We start from the raw sequence: 22777 nt of genomic DNA on the forward strand, positions 1-22777 counted from the left end.
CTGGTACAAATTGTTTTTTTGCCAAATATAAACCAAACACTAGATTTTGAAGACATAGCACACATACAGAAGAACATAAAGTATCCTACCAAGAAATTTTATGTTGATCACATGCTGAAGTAATATTTTATGGGATGGGTTTGATGAAATTAAAATTAATTTCATGTTTCTTTTTACTTTTAAAATATATCTAGTAGAAAATTTAAAATTACAAATGTAATTCAAGTGATATTTATATTGGACAGAGATATTCCATGCTAATGTTTCCTAGCCTTAAGATTCCCTTCACAATAAAACATCTAATGAACCTCCTTTCTTGAAATGTTAAAATAACTTTATTATTTTGGATGGTATTTATTGAAGAAATATTTGTTAAATGCCTGCTATGTACCAAACAATAGTCTAGGATACAGTAGTGAATGAAAACAAATCCTGCCTTCCTGAGAATTTGGAGAAATTCTCAGTCATTATTACTTCAAGTATTTCTTCTGTTCTCTGTCATCTGCTGGCATTCTCATTACATAAAAGTTATGTTAATACCTTTTGTATTTGTCCCACAGTTTTTAGATAGTCTATTTTTCAGTCTTTTTTTCTCTGTTTCTTGTTTTTAGAATTTTCTGTTGATACATTCTGAAACTCAGAGTTTTCTCTCAGCCTTGTCTAGTCAACAAATGAGCCAATCAAAGGCATTATCATTTGTGTTATAGTGTTAGTGATCTCTAGCATTTCTTTTTGATCCTTTCTTAGAATTCCCTCCCTCTGCTTATCTTATGCACCTGTTCTTGCAAGTTGTCTCCTTTTTCCATTGGAGCCCTTAGCAAATTAACCATGATTAGTTATTTAACTTGTTTTAATTCATGGTCCAATAATTCCAACATTTCTGCCATATCTGAATCTGATTCTGATGCTTGCTTTGTATGTTCAGACTGTACTTTTTGTTTTTTAGTATAACTTGTAATATCTTGTTAGAAGAGGAGACATGATGTACTGGTTAAAAGGAACTCCAGTGAATAGGCCTTTAGTAAGATGTGAGGGGAAGGGGAAGTGTTCTAAAGTCTGATTGATGATTAAGTGTGTCTTTTACATAGTTTGTGCCCCTGGGCTGTGAACTTAGTCTCAGTTTTAACCCCTACTTAGGTGGGAAAAGATGGCTAATTGGGGGGTGGGGGGAGTGTTGGGAATTTCCCTTCCCTAACATGGAAAGCTAGTACAGGCTGGAGCTGGAAAATTCTTCATTACTTTTAGCAAAGAAACACACTCTTCAACAGTTTTCTTAGATAGTAATATGTCATCTGCCACTTCTTTATCCTCATTTTATTTGACCTTACTGTAGCATTTCATAGAGCTGTCCATATCTTCTTTATTTACTTTTGAACAGTTCCATATTCTGGAATTTCCTCCTACCTCACTGAAAGAAAGACTTTTTAAGGTTGTGTGTGTGTGTGTGTGTGTGTGTGTGTGTGTTTAAATAAGGCCCTTCCTCTTTTGTAGCTCTTCCTCCTTTGATCAAATGAATATGAGTTAACCCTAGAGCTTGATCCTCAGTTCCATTCTCTTTGTCTATAGTCTCTCTCTAGATATACTCTTCTAGTCCTTTGACTTTAAATACTATTTATATGCCAAAGACTCCCCAAAGTAATATCTATAATTATGACTTCTTGCCTGAACTCTAGACTTGTTTACCCAGCTGCTTCTATTTGAATGGCTGATATGCACTTCAAAGCCCACATATCCCAGACAGAACTTTTAATTTTTCTTCTTCAACCTTCTGTCTCCCCAAGTCTGCTCCGTTTCAAAATATAGTACCACTGACCACTCAGTTGCTGAAGTAAAAACCTAAGAGTTATACATGATTCCTTTTCCTTAAGCCCCACAAAATCTTGGCAGTCAAAAGTTTCTCAGCTCTACTTTGAAACATATGCTAGATCTGTCCATTCTCATATCTGCTACCATCTCACTAGTCCAAACCACCACTACCATCTCTCCTTTAGATTACTTCAGTAGCTTCCTAACTGGTCTCCCTGTTGTTGCTCATGGAAGCTGTTTTCATTTTTCTCTCCGATACAATTTTTTTTTATCTACAGAACACTCAATTATTTTTTAATAAAAATGTAAAGCAGATCATGTTATTTCCTTATCCAGATACCTTCAGTGGCTTTCCTTTGATTTATGCCCAGTGTCTATGGTTTGGGCCCTGTCTATCTTCTGTCTTATCTATCTATCTATCTGTCTACCTCTTTGATCTTATTTCCTATTACTCTCTTTCTTTGGCTTATTATGTTCTAGACATATTTATCATTTGTTCCACAAAAAGATCAATTTTATTCCTTCCTCAAAGCTTTCTATTAGTTGTCTTTCTTCCTTGGAAGTCTCTTACCAAAATCTTGGTTAGCTTGTTTTTGTCATCTCAGGTCTCAGGGCAGATGTCACTCAAACAGAGGCCTTCCTTCATCTATAAATCTAAATTAATTTTTATCCTAATGTAGTCATGTTCTGTCACTCTGTTTAATTTTCATAAAGATCCTATGGAACCCTTATTTACATGATATTTTCTTATTTGAATATTTATCCAAATCGAACATTTGCTAAATTGTAAGCTCTATAAGAATCAAAGCCTTATATTTCATGTTCACTGCTATCTTGTTACCCAAGATAGTATCTGTTACACATTGTTTAATATGTTTTAACTGAATTATTGAATGTTAGGTTTTAGGTTGAATATATGTTAAATGGAAGTTAAAATCTAGCTTCTGCCCTGGCTGGTGTGGCTCAGTAGATTGAATACTGGCCTGAGAACCAAAAGGTTGCTGGTTCAATTTCTAGTCAAAGCACATGCCTGGGTTGTGGGCCAGGTCCCAGTACGGGGTGCAGGAGAGGCAACCACACATTGATGTTTCTCTCCCTCTCTTGCTCCCCCCTTCTCCTTTGTCTAAAAAATAAATAAATAAAATCTTTTAAAAAATTCTGGCTTCTACCAAAAATAGACAAACCTATATGACTCAATGTTGGCTAGTTCTTCATTTCCTGCTTTAATTAAGAGCTGTAAAGTACTGTGATCATGTGGAACACAGCTCTGTGGAACTAATAGAGATCATTTTGAGGTGAATTTGCAGAATTATTATTGTTCTATGCTCTCAAGTAAGTATTCTTATACATTCTGCCTTCAAACAGTTGTTCATTGTGCATAAATGAAATCATGATTCAAAATAATTATAATGTAAAAATGTATAGTGGTTGAAACCATTATTCAGATTTAACCTTAATGGTAAACTTAGTGACTTCCAGGAGTTGTACTGTCAATTGTTATGTTGAAATTATTTTAAAATAATTTTAAATGCTTATCTTATTTAGTATTTATTTTAATTTTGAGGAACTTATATTTGTCAGTTTTTTTTCTTTTATGAACAATGTTTTTGGTGTCATATCTTAAATTTTTTTTGCCTAACCCAGTATCACAAAGGTTTTCTGTGTTTTTTGTTTTCCAGAAGTTTTATAGTTGTATGTTTTACAGTTAGGTCTATAATCTATTGTGGTGGATGTAACCATTTTTATATAAGTTATGAGGCATACATTCAAGGCTGAGTTGTGTTTCTGTTGTGGTTGTTGTTGCACTTGGATATCCTATTGTTCCAAAACCATTTGTTTAAAATAGCAATAACAACAGCAACAACAAGAAACTAGTCTTTCTGCATTGAACTATCATTATATCTTTGTTAAAAATTAGTTGACCATTTATGTGGGTTTTGGAGTTCTCATTCTTCCAACTGATCTGTGGTCATTCTTTTGCCAAAGCCACACTATTTTGGCTATTATAAGTTGATAGGTAATATGAGTACTTCCAGTTTGTTTTGTTGTTTTGGTCATTCTGGTACCTTTGCCTTTCCATATACATTTTTTAGCATGTTGATATCAGAAAAAATCCTGTCAAGATTTCGATTGGTGAGAGTGTGTTAAATCTATACATCATTTTAGGACGAATAAACATTGTGACAATATTGAGTAATCTAATCCATGAACACAGTATGTCATTCTATTTACTTAGATATTCATTGATTTAAATTTTTTTTTCAGTATATAGATCATGGAGATATTTTGTAAGATTTATATCTAAGTGTTTTCATGATTTTGGAGCTATTGGAATTGATACTTAAAAATTTTTCTATTTCTAGTTTTTCATTTCTAGTATATAAATGATTTTTGTACCTTGACCTTGTATCTGCTACCTTAGTAAACTCATTAGATCTAGGAGCTTTTTTTAATTTATTTTTTATTTTTTAAAGATTTTATTTATTTATTTTTAGAGAGGGAAGGGAGAGAGAGGAGAGAGAGAGAGAGAGAGAGAGAAACATCAATGTGTGGTTGCTGGGGGCTGTGGCCTGCAACCCAGGCATGTGCCCTGACTGGGAATCGAATCTGCAACACTTTGGTTTGCAGCCCGTGCTCAATCCACTGAGCTATGCCAGCCAGGTTTTTTTTTTTTTTTTAAAGATTTTATTTAAGATCTAGGAGCTTTTTTGTAAATTCCTTGGAATTTCCTATGTTGAAAGTAATTTCATCTGTGAGTAGACACCGTTTTATTTTTACTTTTCAATCTGTACACCTTTTATTTCTTTTTTCTTTTCCTATACCACTGGCTAGGACCTCCTGCATGACGATAAATAGGAGTGGTAAAAAAAGACACCTTGCCTCATTCCCAGTCTTGGGGGCAGAAGTGTTCAGTCTTTCATCATTAATTATGTAGTGATCTTTAGGTTTTTGTGTAGATACTCTGTCAGGTTAGCAGTATCCCTCTGTTCCCTAATTTGCTAAATTTTTCCCCCCTAATCATGAATAGATTTTGGATTGCGTAGAATACTTCATCTATTGGGATCATATTTTTTTCTTTTTTAGTTTTTTGATGTGGTGAATTTCAGTGGTTGCTTTTTAAATGTTGGGCTAGTCTTGGCATTTATGGAATAAGCCACACTTGCTTGTGACATATCTGTTTTATTTATTACTCTGTTTGTAACATTTGTTTTAAAAGTAGTAATTGAAATATGTGTTATTGCTTACTACTAATTATTAAATCCTGGCCGCTTCTAAAAGTTATGATTTGTGTGTTTCTTTAATTTTGTCAATAAATATCTGACAATTATTGTATATCAGGCATTGTTTTAAGTGCTGGTGAGTAGAACATTGAACAAACTATATTCCTCCCTAGAATGTAATAAAATGTTAGCTAGTGCCATGAGGAACTAAAACAGTGTAAGGAAATAGAGAGTCATGAAGTGAGGGGCTAAAGTTATTTTAAATATATTGGTCAAGAAAAAACTCAGACGAGGTTACTGTAGAGCAGAAACATAAATGAAGTGAGGGAGCCAGTCTTCTTTGTGGAAAAAATTTTCTAGGTTGAGAAAATAGCAAGCACAAAGTCCATGAAGCAGGGACTTGCTTGATATGTTTCAAGAATAGCACAGAGGTCATTGTTTCTGAAGTGTAGTAACACGTGGAGAGAGTTGCAGAAGGTGAAGTAGTCACTGATCTGATAATGTAGAACTTCGCAGGCATGGCAAGGATGACTTTGGGGTTTTTTTCTAAGTATATGGCAACCACTTATTTATTCAGCAGATATTTATTGAGCATCTGCTATGTATCATATAGTTTTTCATGTTGGTGATATAGTGGTTAATAATAAAATCCGCCCTGGCTGGCGTAGCTTAGTGGATTGAATGCGGGCTGGGAACCAAAGTGTCCCAGGTTCGATTCCCAGCCAGGGTACATTCCTGGGTTGCAGGCCATAACCCCCAGCAACCGCACATTGATGTTTCTCTCTCTCTCTCTCTCTCTCTCTCTCTCTCTCTCTCTCTCTCTCTCTCCCTCCCTCCCTAAAAAAAAAAAAATAATAACAATAGTAATAAAATCCAAGCCTTAGAAGTATTAATGATAAGTGCAGCTGTTTATGGAGGTTGTCAGAAGTGGTAGAATTTACAATATTCAGTTGGGAAACATTTTTATGTGCAGTGATTACATATTTAAATAATTGGAATAAATGCACTTACATTTCATATTAAAACTGTGAACATAATTGACCTTTTTTAAAAAAACAATTTACAGGGACAACTGTTTTCATCAATTTCTTTTGGCTGGAAATTAGAGAGATTTTCAGGCTATAATTTCTCATAAGGATACGCTTGAGAATAGAATATAGAGGAACTTCACATAAATCCTAGAATAGGAACTGTGATATGGGTTGACCTTCCAGAGACTACAACCCAATTGTCTTTGTATTAATTGTGTTTGTTATCTATCGCTAGTTAACAAATCACCCTAAAATGTAATGGCTTATAGTATTTTTCTGCAGGTCACAGCTGGGTGCCTCTGGCTCAAGGTTTCTCACAAGGCTGCAGTCAAGGTGTTGACTCTGGCTGTAGTCATCTGAAAGCTTGACTGGGGAAGGATTGATTTCTCAGATCGTTCACCCACCTATTGACAGGCCTTAGTTCATCCGTTGGCTGGAGACAATGGTCTTTGCTATGCAGGTCACAGCATGGCCCTTGGCATCTCTGAGTAACAGGGTGGCAAGATGGAAACCACAGTCTCTTTGTAACCTATTCTCAGCAGTGACATCCCATCACCTCTGCTGCTTTCTCTTTGCTAAAAGCAAGTCCTTAAACCTAGTCCATACTCTGGGTTCATAGGAGAGGATTACATAAGGGTATGAATATAAGGAGAAGGGGATTTTAAAATCATTTTTAAAACTTCCTATCATACCAGGTACACCCTAGATATCTTGAGGGGTATTTTTATGTGTCTTATTCTAGTTCTCTACCATAAAATGCCTTAGCGACTGACTCTCAATCTACATTTATTTCTTTACCTTCTCTTTTTGCTGCCAACTCTAGTTCTTAGCCATTAACCTGTGTATATTTTATCTACCTCTTATTTTTATTTTTTCCTTTAGTTTGTTCAGGGCCTAACATCAACTGTACTGCCTCATGATATTCCATCTCTGCTCCTTCTACTAGCCTCTTTTATTATATCCTTAGCACTTTGTACAAATTTTGAGATAGAGTAAGTGGGTAGGGAGGAGGTAGAGTATAGTATCTTTTCAATATGAATCCGCAAGGACAGTCATTAAGGCAGTTCCCTTAGCAATATAGTTACCTAAATACTGGCATAGATGTTTATAGATTAGAGATACAGTCATTGAGTTACAAAGTGACTGATTAATTCTTAAAAAAAATTACCAATGCCAATAGCTTGTTTTATAATTATTTTTATATATCTCATGAAAGTAGAATGTAAAATATATAATAATAACCCAATAATCTGGTAATTTTTCTTTTCCTTTTTTTTTGAATTTAGGAGAAATGAGAATCTGTTACTATAAGATTTATTACTTTTTAGGCATTATATAAAAGTGTATACATTTTGAGACATAAAAACTTTGGAAGAGAATTATACATAAGTATCTACTTTTTTTAGACATATGGTAAAGTATAGAAAAGGCAAACATCTATTTTTTTTAATCACACAGAATTAACAACCATTAACATTGGTTCATTGTGTATTTAGTCTTCCCCCGACCCCCAAATAAGAAAATTCTGTAGTTAAAATTAAGCTTCTCTTAAACCACCTCTGTTCTGTTTCATGGAACTTAGCTGCTACTGTTACAAGTTTGGTGATTATTTTTCTTGTTTGTTTTTTAAACAAATGGACAGACAGACACATATGTACCTATATGGTAGGTATGGTTTTGTGTTTATATTTTATTTGTATGGTATACTATATATATTCTGCACCATTTTTTAAACTTTATACTGTTTTTGAGGTTTGCCCATATTGTGCATATAGATCTAGGTCATTCTTTTTAACTGCTATATAGTATTCCATCATGTTTTATTATCCATTCTCTTATTGTTAGATGTCTAGATTGCCTTGAAAGAATATTTTGCTATTAAAAACATTGCTCTTTTGTGTGCCTGTGATATGTTCAGACTTAAACTATTTTCAATTTGGTGATTGGAAGACTGGTCTCTTGGTTTATTAATCTACATTTCCTTCATTACTGGTGAGATGAGTATATATTTAATGACTATTTGGATGTCATCATCCAAAATAGTGAAATGCCTGACTGCTTTATTCTTTGTCCATTCGTAGGAGTTCTTTTTGTATTCTGGATACTAATTCTTTGTTTTTTATGTATGTTGTAGATATCTTTTCCTAGTAGATCACTTGCTTTTAAACCCTATATGTGTTTTTTTTTAACTGCATAGACAGTTTTGTGCTTCTTTTTCCTTTTGACCATTCCGACTAATCTTTACAAAGAATTAGCTTTTGGTTTTATGTTTTTACATAGGAATTGAAGGTGTAGAGTTACAGCTAGCACATTATATGGGGACATACAAAATGATAGCATGGCCATTTAAGTGACTATTAACTGTCATATGTGTTTAAACTAAATTATGGAGTATTATAGTCCAAAGTATATTCCAAAAGTTATAATTGCTAATGATAATTTTTTTTCACTATTCAGTCTTCATAATTTTTAATGGTACTGAATTAACATTTTCTATATTTCAAAATATATGGTTTCATTTTTTCTTTTGATAAAATACAATGAATTTGTTTAATTTGGGGATTAATCTTCAATGGTCATCTGTAACAGTCCCATTTTCCAGGATTAACAGCTTCTATGATGATAACTGATGACTATGCATTTGTGAAAAAGAAAAACATTATTGCAGGTGCTTTTTCAGGAAAGATTTGCACATTGCAGATTAGACGAGTTTTCACTATCATGTTATTTTTAACAGTTGTAAAATTATACACTTTTTTATTTGTAGTTCAGTTTACTTACACCTTCTTACATGTTAGTATATTTTAGTTATTGTTATTAATACTATTCAGATTGTAAAATTTAAATTGAGCAATGGAGGTTTTGAACAATTTATTATATTTTATAAACATAATTCTTTTGGCTGAAAGTATGGGATTGAGTTACATTTTTGAAGTATGATTCCCACATTCAGGGTTGGAATTTTTTGACTGTCTCTAGATGTTTAAAAATGGAATCTTGAGATGAACAGTTGAGCCTTGAACAACACTTATTTGAACTGCTTAGATCCACTTCTACACAGTTGTTTTATTTTTTCAATTAAAACTGTAAATCTTTTTCTTTCCTTATTTTCTTAATAACATTTTATTTTATCTAGTTTATACTTATTATAAGAATACATATCACATACAGAATATGTGTGAATCAGCTATATATGTTATCACTTTTGGGGGAGTAAGTATTAATATGCAGATTTTTGACTGTGTGGGTGGTTGGTGCCCTTAACCCCAGTGTTGTTTAAGTGCCAGCTATGTTATATCCACAAATACTTGGCTAATGCTTACTGAGCTAGGTAGTGTGGAACTTTAATTAATTAGACTTTTGGGTATAGGCCCACAGCAGAGTGAAGAATAGCTATTGATTTCTTATGAGCTAGAAAAGAGCAGAGATAGTGGTAAGAGTTGGGAAATAAAGGAGTTTGAATTTGTTCATGTTTTAATCAAACATTTAAAAACATTGCCCTTGAAACATATACAAGCATAACTCTTTTCTAGATATTTGATTATTTATTTTTACATTACTTTAGGTTTCCAGTAATTATCTGCAGAATTCGCCATGACCCCAGCTCTGAGGGAGGCAACAACAAAGGGTATCTGCTTTTCATCTTTACCGAGTACCATGGAGTCTGACAAGATGCTATGCATGGAAGGTCCAAGAACTGTAGATGAAAAGCTAAAGGGAGACACTTTTTCTCAGATGCTGGGATTTCCAACTCCTGAACCTACTGTTAACACTAATTTTGTGAATTTCAAACATTTTGGCTCCCCTCAGTCTTCAAAACATTATCAGACAGTTCTTTTAATGGGTTCTAATTCTACATTAAATAAATACAATAAGAATTATAAACAAAAGAAATTAGGAGAACCCAACTGCAGTAAGCTGAAAAACATACTGTGTAATGGCAGCAACATTCAGCTCAGTAAAATCTGTCATTCTCATTCTGAAGAGTTCATCAAAAAGGAACCTCTGTCAGATAACACAAGCCAGTGCATGACAGATGTAAAACTTATTTTGGATTCAAATATAACCAAAGACACTAATGTAGATAAAGTCCAACTACAAAACTGTAAATCATACCAAAAGAATGCACTTTTGGATAAAGTTACTGATGCTGAGATTAAAAGGGGTTTATTGGATTCTGCTCAAAAGAAAATTGGTCCAGGCCATTCAAATATGCCTATTAGTTCTTCAGCTGCTGAAAAAGAGGAGGAAGTGAATGCTCGTTTACTTAACTGTGTAAGCAAACAGAAAATTTTACTTAACCAGGCCAGAAGAACTCAGAAACATTTGCAGATGCTCCTAGCAAAGCATGTTGTTAAGCACTATGGTCAGCAAATGAAATTTTCTATGAAACATCAGCTCCCCAAAATGAAGATCTTTCATGAACCTACCACAATTTTGAATAATGGTTTACCTAAATGCACTGAAATTAAGCCAGACATCAACTTATTGACTGCGGAGAATAAATTGTGGAATGAAACAAAAAATGGCTTTGCACAGTGTACAGCTGCAGAAATCCAAAGATTTGCACTATCTGCTACAGGGCTGTTGTCTCATGTTGAAGAGGGTCTGGATTCTGATGCAACTGATAGCAGCTCTGACGACGATTTGGAAGAATATACCATTAGAAAAAATGTGGCAGTGTAAGTGCACAATTATTATTAGATCTCTTACTGTTGTTCTGCGTATAGCAGCAATTTTGTCTTGATTTCAAGAAATATTAAAAGGAGATAGATTTTCTAAAATCGTAATGCTGTAATCTTTAAGTTACAGAACTGGTAACATTTTTTCATCTTTTAAACTACTGTTTGTAAATATATACATACTATTTAAAAATAAGTTACTCAACTGCTCTATCTAGGAAAAACCAACACAGGAATAATAAAACCTAACTGGCTCTAAGGAAGCATTTTTCCTATTCTTGAACAGAATAGGCTATGGACAAGACCTAAAATTTTGCTTAAGTGATCTAGCCAATATGTATAGCTAAAAGTCAAAAAATAGAAAGTTTGCACATGGGGAGCCCCCATTGACTTCAGAAGTTTGTCAGTTGAGAGTATATATAAGTTGACCTGCTACTTTTATTTTTAACTGTTTGTATATTTATATTCACAGCTTTCAGCTCTGGCCTTCACCAACTTCGTCAATTTTTGCTAGATTAATGTAGCCAAAACAAAACTATAATGTCAGCTACCAGCTACCTGTTGAATGCTTATTATGGGCTGGACCCTAAAGACTCTAAATATTCAGATCCTCTTCCCTCTTGGGAATCTACTTCAAAGAGAGGTTTATAGATATTTAAAAAAACACACAGCAAAATAGTTTTACTGATGTTAACATCTGAGAACAGCTCTATCTAATAGAGTTTCAGAGATGACGGGATGTCCTGTATCCATTATCCTGTAGGCACTGGCCTCGTGTGACTGGCTGTTGAGCACTTGAAATGTCACCTGCACAACTGAGGCACTAAAGTTTTAATTTTATTTAATTTGAATTAATTTTATTTAAATAGCCAGATAGAACATGGTTTTTAATCTAGCTTTCAGAGAATCTGTTAATGTCCCTAAATTGATACAAAATATCCTGCATATATGTGGTATTTTGGGAGGAGGAATTTCAACCCTTTTATCAAATTCTCAAAGATGAATGAGAATCATAAAATTAGAAGCTGAACACATTTTTTATTAATAAAAAGAACTGTTATTAATTTTCATAGTGAGAATAAAATGTAAAGCAAAGTCTTTGGTGTTCTGTTACCACTATATTTGAAATTTGTTTGAATGTGGGAGCTAATAGTTATTGAACATATTTTTCTGACATTGTGCTATTTATTTACCACGTGATATATTATTTGATCCTTTCAACAGCCACAGGAGGTAGTTGTTGTTACCTTATTTCACTTAAGAAGCAGCAGGTTCAGCATGATTTAGTAACTTGCCCATCGTCAAAAAGTCAAGTGGTGAAGCTACAAATCTTCCCCATTAGTTTAAGGCCATGCTCTTTCTGTTGGATCATGCAACTTTGTCACCATTGTGTCATGGATAATTATATCCACAAGAATTATTAAGTGTGTTCTAAAAGAAGTACAGAAATTTATTAGTTTCTAAATTATTAAAATTTAGTAGGTATATGGAGTACATTGTTTATTATTTTGTTGAGAAGAGCTAATGGATAGATGTGTCTCTTTTAAGGTAGAAACAGAAATAAGACAATCATGTCTTTCTAGACAATTTTGACCTTCATTAATGTTCTCTTTAATTGATCTCCTACAACATTTAGTCTGCCATACAATTTACCATTAAATCATATTTTATCCTATATGATTTGCTAATATATCTATTAGTCTTAATAACCCAATACCTAGTAAGGGTGGAAACCACATTTTATACTTTTATAATTCTTATATATCAAGCAAATAATTACTGATAGGTTCAATACATTTTGTATTAATATTTGTACTTCCTGAGTTTATTAAAAGAACACTATATTCAGACATTTGTATAAAACATACACAAATGAAGAAAATCAAGCTATTGAAAAAAAATTTTATACAAACCATCAGGCAACATGCACTCATTTCTTTTTAACTTTGCCAGTTCTGTTAGGAAAATTGAAGTAAAGTAGCCTGGAAAGAAATTAGGTTCAGGCTTGGAAAGTTCAATTCTCATTCTCTTTCTTTTTCCTGTAATCAACCAGAAGGGCTTCAAAGATACTATGCATTTTAGGAAAATAATTCATCTAAAACATTTAATATTCTTTAGATATACTTTTAGCTTCTTGCATTACTAACCTTTTAATATAATGCCTTAGTTGGTAAAGCTCATATTTATAGTTCTAGGAGTCAAATACAATTTTTTTAAGGTACATTCATGTGATCGATTCAAATCAGTAATACGAAATTTATGTAATAACTTCCTGAAATCTTTAATTCACTAATCAATGAATTAAACAATTTGATAATTGTTTAGGCTTGTTTACTTGTTTTTTTGCTATTTGAACAATATCTGACATTTTTTATACCACTTTAAAATTTTAATATTAAATTTTGTTTGTTTTGATGATTTTTATTAATCTGATAGATTTCTTGTGGGAACAATGGTTTTTTAACATTTTATTAATTTTGATGTTGACTGAATTTTGAGAACAAATAAGAATTTTAATTTTTTGTGTCTTTTGATGTGAGTGTAAAAATGGTGGTTTTTTTAATTAAAATTAGTTGTGTTTCAAGTTGTTTATTTTAAAATTGAAAACATCCTGATAATTTTTTCATAATTTTCTTCTTTATATTTCTGGACACTCACTTGTCAAATGTGGATGATTGTTTTTAATAAATAAAGTTCAGAATTAAACCTTAAACCTAAAATAGGTAAAAAAGATACATTTTGTGCATCTAAATTTTTAAGTGGGTGCTAACACAATTACATTTTTACTATCACTGTTAAATATAAATTGACTTCTTAGTTTATAAGGTCTACAGGGGCAAATACTAAAGTTGACTTCAACTTAATTTTAAACAACTTTAAGGGTGAGTACTACTTTTTCCTTTATTTCATACCCACTGCCTAGCATTGAGTACCTTTTACTGCTTGTCTGGCATTAGTTGAGTGAATGAATGAATTTTTCTGTGTTTGTATATGTAGTTGTAAAAGAGAGAAAATTGAGATCAGCAATCCATGAAATTTCGCTCTCCCTGTTTATCTTCCATTTTGTTTACTGATTTTCCTTTACTTTCTTCCTTTGTCTCTAATACCAAAAATGGCACAAGATGAATTGTGTTTATCTTAGAACCAGCACAAATGTGTGGTCAAAGAATGAATGGATGAACTATGCAAAAATACAGACATTTAAAAGTAATTATTTTGTTACAGTATTAACATTTGCAACTTTTAAAAATTGATAAGTAAAATGTATTTTATTTATCTTCATAATCTCAGATTATATCATTGTAAATGCCTTTTCTTTTTATCTTTCTGTCTTCTCTCTTTTTTTTTTAAAGTTTATAGCCCTGATAAGAAAAACAAATTCCTTTAACTAGGAAGAGTTAGAATTTTCCTAGCTGTGAAGAATGTAATTGTTTTAGGAAGTTGGAAGGCAATCACACATTCGCCATTACCATTACCATTGTTATTTTAAATATATAAGATATAAGTATATATTTGATTTTCCCCTTTTCCTTTCCCTCCAAAAATTTAAGCAGTAGTTTAATTCATGATGACATAAGTGATACACTTTAAAAATAACTTTTGGTTAGGAGTATAGTATGAATTAGAAAAATTTTTTTAAGTTTCTTTAAAATTTTTTAAATTTTCTTTGGAAATAAATATAGCAGCATTTTAATATTAACGGACACCCTCCCCGCAGTTTCCACGATGTTCTGTTCCTTTGGTGAAGGAGCAGAGGTTTTGGATATACTTGTGTTATAATCATGGCTTGCTCTGTGACACTGAGCAAAAGTTGAGGTTATCCTTAACTCTCTGAATCAGATTCTTGTTCTTTCTGTAGATAATTAGATGAACTATTGAAGCAAAGTTCCTACACATAATAAGGCACAGATTCAGCAGCTAGTAATCTGTTATCAGGTGGTTTGCTATTGTGAAAGAATGGAGTTTAATATTCCACAGGAAACTTGGGGAACCAGTGTAAACTACATCCCTGAATTAACCATTTGAGGTGAGGAAGTTGGAGAATTTGTGCAGCAAATCCCCTCAGTTACTGAGTGAAGGCTGTTCCTGGTTGTGGTAAATCTTTTGTACTTGAGTGACAAAGCAGGCTCAAGCAAAAACAACAGAAAACCTTAGTGAAAGAAATACATGTGCAGGTAGTTGGAAGCCAGGTCTGTGTGTGCTGAAACCAGCAAGTGCAAGAGGATGTGGATTGGTCACTGGCAGACTCTAGTGCAATTATGTTATCTCAATTCTGGTGGAGGACCTTAGAATTCTAGCATTTCTTTTTTCTTTCTTGTGGGAAATGAAATCAGTTACTTTCAGGATAAATTTTTGACACATAAAGAAATGTTTCTTTGTTTTATTCAAGGAAACTTGCCGGTATATTCCAAATCAAACAACTGTCTTAGATGTTGGAGATGTTTCCCCAAACTAGTTCCTGTATGTTCAAATATTCTCTAAGTTTTTACTTTGGTATGTAAATAGGCAGTCTTGATAAGAACATTTTTGTCTTCCATACTTTTTCTGGATTTTGTAGTTATAGTTGAACATTTTATATGGTTTACTTTCTCTCCTTTTTTAGTATATCAATTATGCTTCTTTTTTTTTTAACTTTTTTTTAGTGGTCACCCTAGAGTTTGCAATGTACATATACCCCTAATCCAAGTTTTCTTTCAAATAACATATCCCTTCCTGGGTAGTGCAAGTGCCTTATAATAACAAAATAATCCTAATTCTTCTCTCCTGTCCTTTGTGTCACTTTCACTTGCAAATAAGCATACACACATATACATAATTGATTATTGGTTGCTATTATTTCAACAAACCATTAGATCCATTATCAATTAGATCCATTAAAGATAAGCAAAATAAAAGCTGTTATTTTACCTTCACTTATTCTCTAGCATTCTTTTTTATCTAGATCCCTATTTGTGACCTGTATAATTTTCCTTTTCTCTGAAAACCGTTTTTAAACATTTGGCATATAAGGGAGTGATGTCAATAGTGTGGAATTTGGTTTGGAACTTTTTTCCAAACCACTTTAAACACGTTAATGTTTTGGAATGATCAAAGGAAAGCTCCTTCACAACTAAAGAGAGAGCTTTAGTTTAAGAAAAAATGCTGAAAATTCTGGAAAAGTACCTTTCTATATTGCAATAAAGTACTGGTTTATTGGCTTGAAAATTGATATTTATTCCACTATGTTAAAAGATCTGAGGAAATTGTAAGTTTTGTTGAAGAAGCTATAAGGATAGCTCACTTTTGTTAAAAAGAAATTGATGGAGAAAGCTACCTCTAGATGATCTTTTTAATTTTTCGTGACCTGTTCTCTATTAGAAGTGAGTATCTTCAAGGAATCACTTCAAAGGGAGAAGCATGAGCTTCAGGATATGAAACTTTAAAGGATGAACTGGCTTATTGATACACATGCCACTGGAAACGTAAACTATACTAATATTTTTATAAGGATTGTTGTTGTTTTGTTAGGACTCAGATTTGAAAATTCCACAGATTTTGAGTAGTCTGGCTCTAATTGTGTTTTCTCTGTAAGTTCAGCTATTTTTATTTTATAGAGCACATTATTATTTGGGAATGCATATATTGTGTTACAGCAGAAACAGTTGTACTCAATTCTGATTTGATAGTGATGATACTTTTTTGAGTAGCAAGTATAATCTAATGATCTTTTATCTCATTTTTTTCCCCATTGCCCATTGTAGTGGCCAGCAGAGCCATCACTAGCCCGTTTGTATGGGATAGAAGGTGCTTCTTCCTCTGAGCAGGTTTAGATTTCTAATTGCAGAGCTTGGAATGGAGAACTTTTGCTGGATTTTAGCTCTGCTTGCCCTTTCCCCTCTTGTCTCTGGTTTGACTTTTTGTGGTTTCAGTTACCCATGGTCAACTTCAGTTTGAAAATATTAAAGAGAAAATTCCAGAAATAAGCAATTTATAGGTTTTAAGTCATTCACCATTCTGAGTAGCATGATGAAATTTCATGCTGTCCCACCCACTCCATCCTGCCCGGGACATGAATCATCCCTTTGTCCAGCTTATCCACGCTTTAATGTGCTACCAGCCTGTTAGTCATTTAGTAGCCATCTTGGTTCTTAGATTGCTTATCACCGGTATCTGTGTTTGTGTTCCTGTAACCCTTATTTTACTTAATAATGACCTCAAAGTGTAAGAGTGGGGATGATGTCAATTCAGATATGCTAAGGAGAAGCTCTAAAGTGCTTCCATTGAGTGAAAAGGTAAAGTTCTTGGCTTAAGAAAAGAAAAGAAGTCATATGCTGAGGTTGCTAAGATGTATGGTAAGAATGAAGCTTCTATGAAGTTGTACAGAAGAAAAAATAAATTTGTGCTAGTTTTGCTGGGACACCTCATACTGTAAATTTACAGCCAAGGTGCATGATAAGTGCTTAGTTAAGATGGGAAAGGCATTTTCCATCTTAAAATTTGTGGGTGGAAAACATGAAAAGAGACAGATCGCATGTAACTTTTATTACAGTGTATTGTTATAATTGTCCTATTTTATTATTAGTTGTTAATTTCAGTGTGCCTAATTTATAAATTAAATTGTATTATAAGTATGCATGTATAGGAAAATATTGTATATGTAGGGTTTGGTACTAACTACAGTTTCAGGCATCTGCTGGGAGATTTAGAACATGTCCCCTGTGGATAAGTGAGGACTACTGTAGTTTGGAAACACTGCCTGGCGACCCGGTTTCCTGGACAAAAGACACACACATGCAAACACACACACACCCAATACTTGTTGAATTGCTAAAGTATGTGACTTCAGACTGTTTAGCAAACACATTTTGATTCATTTTAAAAAATTTATTTTCTTTATTTGTAAGCCTCAATATGTATGTTGGATATTGTGTATGGATTTTAAAAACACAGTTAAGCCCTGGCTGGCGTAGCTCAGTGGATTGAGCATGGGCTGCGAACCAAAGCATCGCAGGTTCGATTCCCAGTCAGGGCACATGCCTGGGTTGCAGGCCACTGCCCCCAGCATTCGCACATTGATGTTTCTCTCTTTCTCTCTCTCTTTCTCCCTCCCTTCCCTCTCTAAAAATAAATAAATAAAATCTTTAAAAAAATAAAAACACAGTTAAGACTATTTATCAGACCATTAGCTTTCAAAATTGTTACCATACAATAGAAATAGAATAGCATTAGGGTGAATAAGTGGTCCCCAACCTTTTTCTTTTCTCATATCTTTTCTTTGGCTGGGGGGAATGGGGCAGATAGATGGTAGTAGGAGAACAAGACTAAATTTGGCAATCTCATTTGTCAATTCTTGTAAACTTACACTGAAAATTTTGGTTTAGGCAGTTGATGCATTTGGTTCTACCAGAGTTCTAGTCAGAAATGCACAATATATTAAGATTTTTTTCTCCCTTTTATTTCTCTTTCCTTTTAGGGAGCCCTTTTCAAGTTCCAGTCTGAGATTTTCCTTGGACACCCTAAATGGCTTCCCCACTTGGTTTATCTGTGTCAAAATTTCCTAGAATTTAACTGTTCATTTATTTATTCATTTAGTTTGCTTATTTGTTTTTCCTGAACATATATACAACTATGTGGTAGAGTATTCAAGTTATCAACTTGTATGTCAATGAGGCTTAATTTTCTTAAAGAGAATGAACACTTTAATCAGAACTTAACCTAAGTGATCCTAATGACACAAAACATTTTTGAGGGAGGGGTTTATTAAGGTTTATGCTAACTGTCAAATTAAGAAGACCTCAAAATGAATACGTAGAATTTTTTTTCTCATTTAATAGTGAAGAATTAGCTTTGCCTTATGGGGTTTTTTTGTTTGCAGGGAACTGTTGGCTTTGCTGTTCTGTGGGATGTTATTGAAACTAATTCACCAGTACTTCATCTGATTTCCACAGCCAATCATTTTTAATGACAGGCTGCACACATTATTTTGGCTCATATTGGATTGTCAAGAACTTAGTCACATACCCACACATAACTGCAAGTAAGGCTGGAAAATAATGTCTGTAGCTGAGCTGCTATGGGCTCAGGTAAAACTTGGGGGCTTTTATTATCAAAAATAGAGAGTGGATTTGAGGGAAAATAAGCAGTTTGTTTGTTCAATTTACCCTGTTGGCCACCCAAATATCCATGCACTCTCTTCTTATAGAGAAAACACATCAATTCCTGAAGGATCACAACTGAAAGTGATATTTAGTAGGTGGAGTAAATTTCTCTTTGTCAAATCCAAGATGTGGTTCCTTATGATGTGGTGACCTATAAACTAATAGACAAGTTTTCTAACCATCTAGCCCTCTTACTTGTCTATATATATTGGAGTAGAAACAGAAAAGCTAAAATAAAAACTCCCACTGGGAAGAGAAAAGAATGGGATACACATGATAGTTCCTGGTCCTTACTGTAATTAATAAGACTTCTTGCTCTGGAACTGGAATAAGGACTTGATAGGATCCTGATTCTGCTCCATAGTCCCTGACTTTCCATTTTGAGAATTATTTCTTATCCATTGTCCTTTGTGTCTGTATCGGAAATGAGTGCTGGTGTACTCTTACTGAAGGCTACCTGTATTCTTACCCTGTGTCCTGTTGATGCAGATTTGGGTTCCCTAGGTAGAACATGTTAGGTTAGGCTTGTGGTGTTTTCTGTTTTTTGTTTGTGTTTGTTTCTTACTAATAGAGCTTTGTCATTTACTTTCTAATTGGCCTCCAGTCATTTATATGTGAAAATAACACAGCAAAAGTTCTTATTTGGTTATAGTTGTTAATCGTAAAGACTAGTTAATTTACTAGTTATTTTCCTCTCTCCCTCAGTTTAATGACTGCTACCTTGAGGCCACCAAAATAGTACATTCATCTGATTTTTGCTCCTAGGCTGTCTTTCATTGTGTGGCTTAGAACTCTTAAGACAGATTCTTGGAATATATTTTTTGTTGTCATCTGTAGAGAAGCAGTTAACTTGCCTGATCCTTTAAGTCCCTGTATTATTGAATTTTTATTAAATTAGAAATAGTGTGGCCCTGACTGGTATGGCTCAGTTGGTTGGGTGTTGTCTTCCAAAGCAAAAGGTTGCTGGTTTGATTCCTGGTCAGGGCACATGCCTAGATTGAGGGTTTGGTCCCAGTTAGGGCATGTAACAGAGGCAACTGACCAATGTTTCTCATATCAATGTTCCTCCCCCTTTCTCTCACCCTCCCTTCCCTCTCTCAAAAAATAAAATCTTTAAAAATTTTTATTGTATTTTTTCCATTACCATGTAACTCTCTTGTACTCCCCCTGCCTGCAATCACCACACTGTTGTCCATGTCCATGAGTCCTTTTTCTTTTTTGCTCAATCCCTCCACCCACTAACTTCCCCAGCCCAATAGCTGTCATCCTGCTGATTCTGTCTCTATTTTGCTTTTTAGTTCAATTTGTTCATTAGATTCCACATATAATTGAAATCATATAGTATTTGTCTTTCTCTGACTGAAGTAGTGTAGTCAGAGGGAGCCACCCTAAGGTTTTTTCTCTGCTTGTAAATCACTGCTTGCATAAATTAATTTATATTAGGCTTAAACAGCAAGGAACAGCCAGAACATTATAAATTTTCTTTTGTTGTCTTTTTTGTTTTTTCCATTATAACATTCTCTAACTGCTTCTGCTAAAATACAGTCTTGGGTAGGTACTTGATCTCTATTTTAAATGATCATATTTTCCTAATATAGTATATATCATGTCATATAGAAAGGGAAACTAACCTATACTACCTCTTTCCTGTCTGCTTGCTGTCCTACCCCTAAGTTAATACCATATGTTTGGGGTTTCCCTCATGCCCCCCCAATCATTCATAGCAGTTTCTGTAACATTTAGCATAAAGGTTGTTATAGGGAAGAGTAGCTCAGCATGATATAACTTTTTCTTCTCACAGAACAGTTGAGAGATAAATGGGTGATACAGTATGGATAAAAAATTCTACTTCCATGAAATTGTACAGGGACACTCAACAAAGGAATCTATGGACTACTTTCATACTTTTTTTTTCTTTAAAGATGTTAGCCCAATGTGCAACTGTTGTATTTTTTTAAAGGCAATGAAATTTTGGGTGTGAAATATTAGAACAAAAATAGAAGCCATTAGAGAGGGAGAAAGAGAGATCACACAGACACACGTAAAAGTTCTTTGAGTTCTAGCAATGATGGAGTGGAGTTACTGGTACTATACTTGCTCTTTGGCTGTGAGTAACTAGAAAACTGGACAAAATACAAAGGAGGGTAAAAGTAGGTTTACAGATGTTTGTATGGAAAATAATACAATTAATAAACAATAACAGAAGAATAAACTGTTTTATGTACTCACAACTGTAAACCTGCTTTTTTTGTCTCACCCTGTACATGAGACAGTCACTGTTTTCAGAAAATGGACACAGTGGGTATAAGGGAGCAAAGGGCAGAGTTTCAGTGATTCCTGAGAAAAGAGAAACAGTAGAAGTGACTCCTGTGATTCCCCTTGTTTTCTGCTTGAAGGCACCTCTGATCTCTGGTGCTGGGAGAGGAAAGCTAAGTAGAGCACAGTGATCTTAACTGAGATAAAGATTAGAGTTTGGGAGGCTGAGGTAGCTGGAATTAGTAGAGAATACTGAAGTTGAGGGATATACTTATGCAAAGAAAAAGCTCCAGAAATCTTCATGTGGCCCCCTTGAGAGAACTTTGTTGAATACTAAGCTATGCATGTGTACATAAAACTCCACAGGGACAAAGAACTGTTAGGAGGCTGTAATCTGAACAATTTCCAGCACTCATACACAGTTCAGATATGTTTGAGTTCTGAATAAACAGAGTGGAGAGACTTCGCTGAACGTTTGGAGCATTTGTTAGAGACCCCAGAATGGCCACATTTCAAGAGTAAGACTGAATTAGCCCTAGTCAATGGCTATTCTATGCCTCTTTAAATTTTTTTTTATCCTCACCTGAGGACATTATTTTATTGCTTTTAGAGAAGAGAGGAAGGGAGAGAAACATTGATATGAGAGAGAAGCATCGATTGGTTGCCTCCTGTATGCACATGGAACAGAGATTGAAGCCACAACCTAGGTGTGTGCCCTGACCAAGAATCAACCCCACAACACTTAAGTTATGGGATGATGCTCCAACCAACTGAGCTGCACTGGCCAGGGCCTACTCTATAACTCTTAACAGATCTTAAAAGCAAGACTGAAAAGAATAAATTTGAACAGCAAGTAATTTACGAATCCGTTGAAACAAAATCACTCTAAATGAAGACCATAAAACCCAGAAATTCAACAATATTTATAGTGTCCATAATAAATGTGTTACACACACACACACAACCAATTACTAGACATGCAAAGAAGGAGGAGAAAATCATCAACAAAAACACAGAAATAACAGACATAATGATAGAGTAGTTGGGAAAGACTTTAAAATACCTATTGTAAACATATGTAAGGGCTTAAAAGCAAAATGTGATATAATGAGAGAAACTGAATACATAGAAAAGAACCACTGAAATTTCAGGGGGAAAATACAAACTCTGAAATGAAAACTATTGTTTCAGCTTAACAAGACACTAGGCATTCAGAAGAAATATTCAATCAATTTTAACACACAGCAACATAAACTACCCAAACTGAAGCTCATTGGGGAAAAATACCAAAAGGAAAATGAACTGAATATCAGTGACATGGATACAATATCAAATTCTAACATACATGGAATTGGACTTCTCAATGTAAAAAAGAGAGGAGAAAGAAAAAAGCAGGAAAAATAATAGCCATATTTTTTCCAAATTTGCTGAAAACCATAAAATCATAGATTTAAGAAGCGTGATATAATAACGAACTCGTTTGTAGTTCATTTTGTAGTTAAATCACTAAGGTATGTTGTAATCAAACCACTAAGTTCTAGTGATACAGAGAAAAATCTTAAAAGCAGTAAGGGGGAGGGCAGACACTTTACATATTGGATCAAAGATATTACAACAACAACAAAAAGAACTGACTTCTCATC

General features: G+C 33.8%; 1 protein-coding gene across 4 annotated transcripts in view; it reads left to right on the plus strand.

Annotated features, from left to right (window-relative positions):
• KANSL1L (KAT8 regulatory NSL complex subunit 1 like) overlaps window positions 1-22777 on the plus strand; it is a 113678-nt gene that overhangs the window by 7132 nt on the left and 83769 nt on the right. For all 4 annotated transcript variants that reach the window (XM_045855422.1, XM_045855405.1, XM_045855413.1 and 1 more), the window contains one exon: window positions 9624-10740. In XM_045855422.1, the coding sequence (XP_045711378.1) occupies window positions 9653-10740 (1088 nt within the window). In that variant the 5' untranslated portion in view covers window positions 9624-9652. The remainder of the gene's footprint in view (window positions 1-9623; window positions 10741-22777) is intronic.

The sequence above is a fragment of the Phyllostomus hastatus genome, unplaced genomic scaffold (assembly GCF_019186645.2).
Source record: "Phyllostomus hastatus isolate PE091 unplaced genomic scaffold, TTU_PhHast_1.1 phas_contig_137, whole genome shotgun sequence".
Lineage (NCBI taxonomy): Eukaryota > Metazoa > Chordata > Mammalia > Chiroptera > Phyllostomidae > Phyllostomus > Phyllostomus hastatus.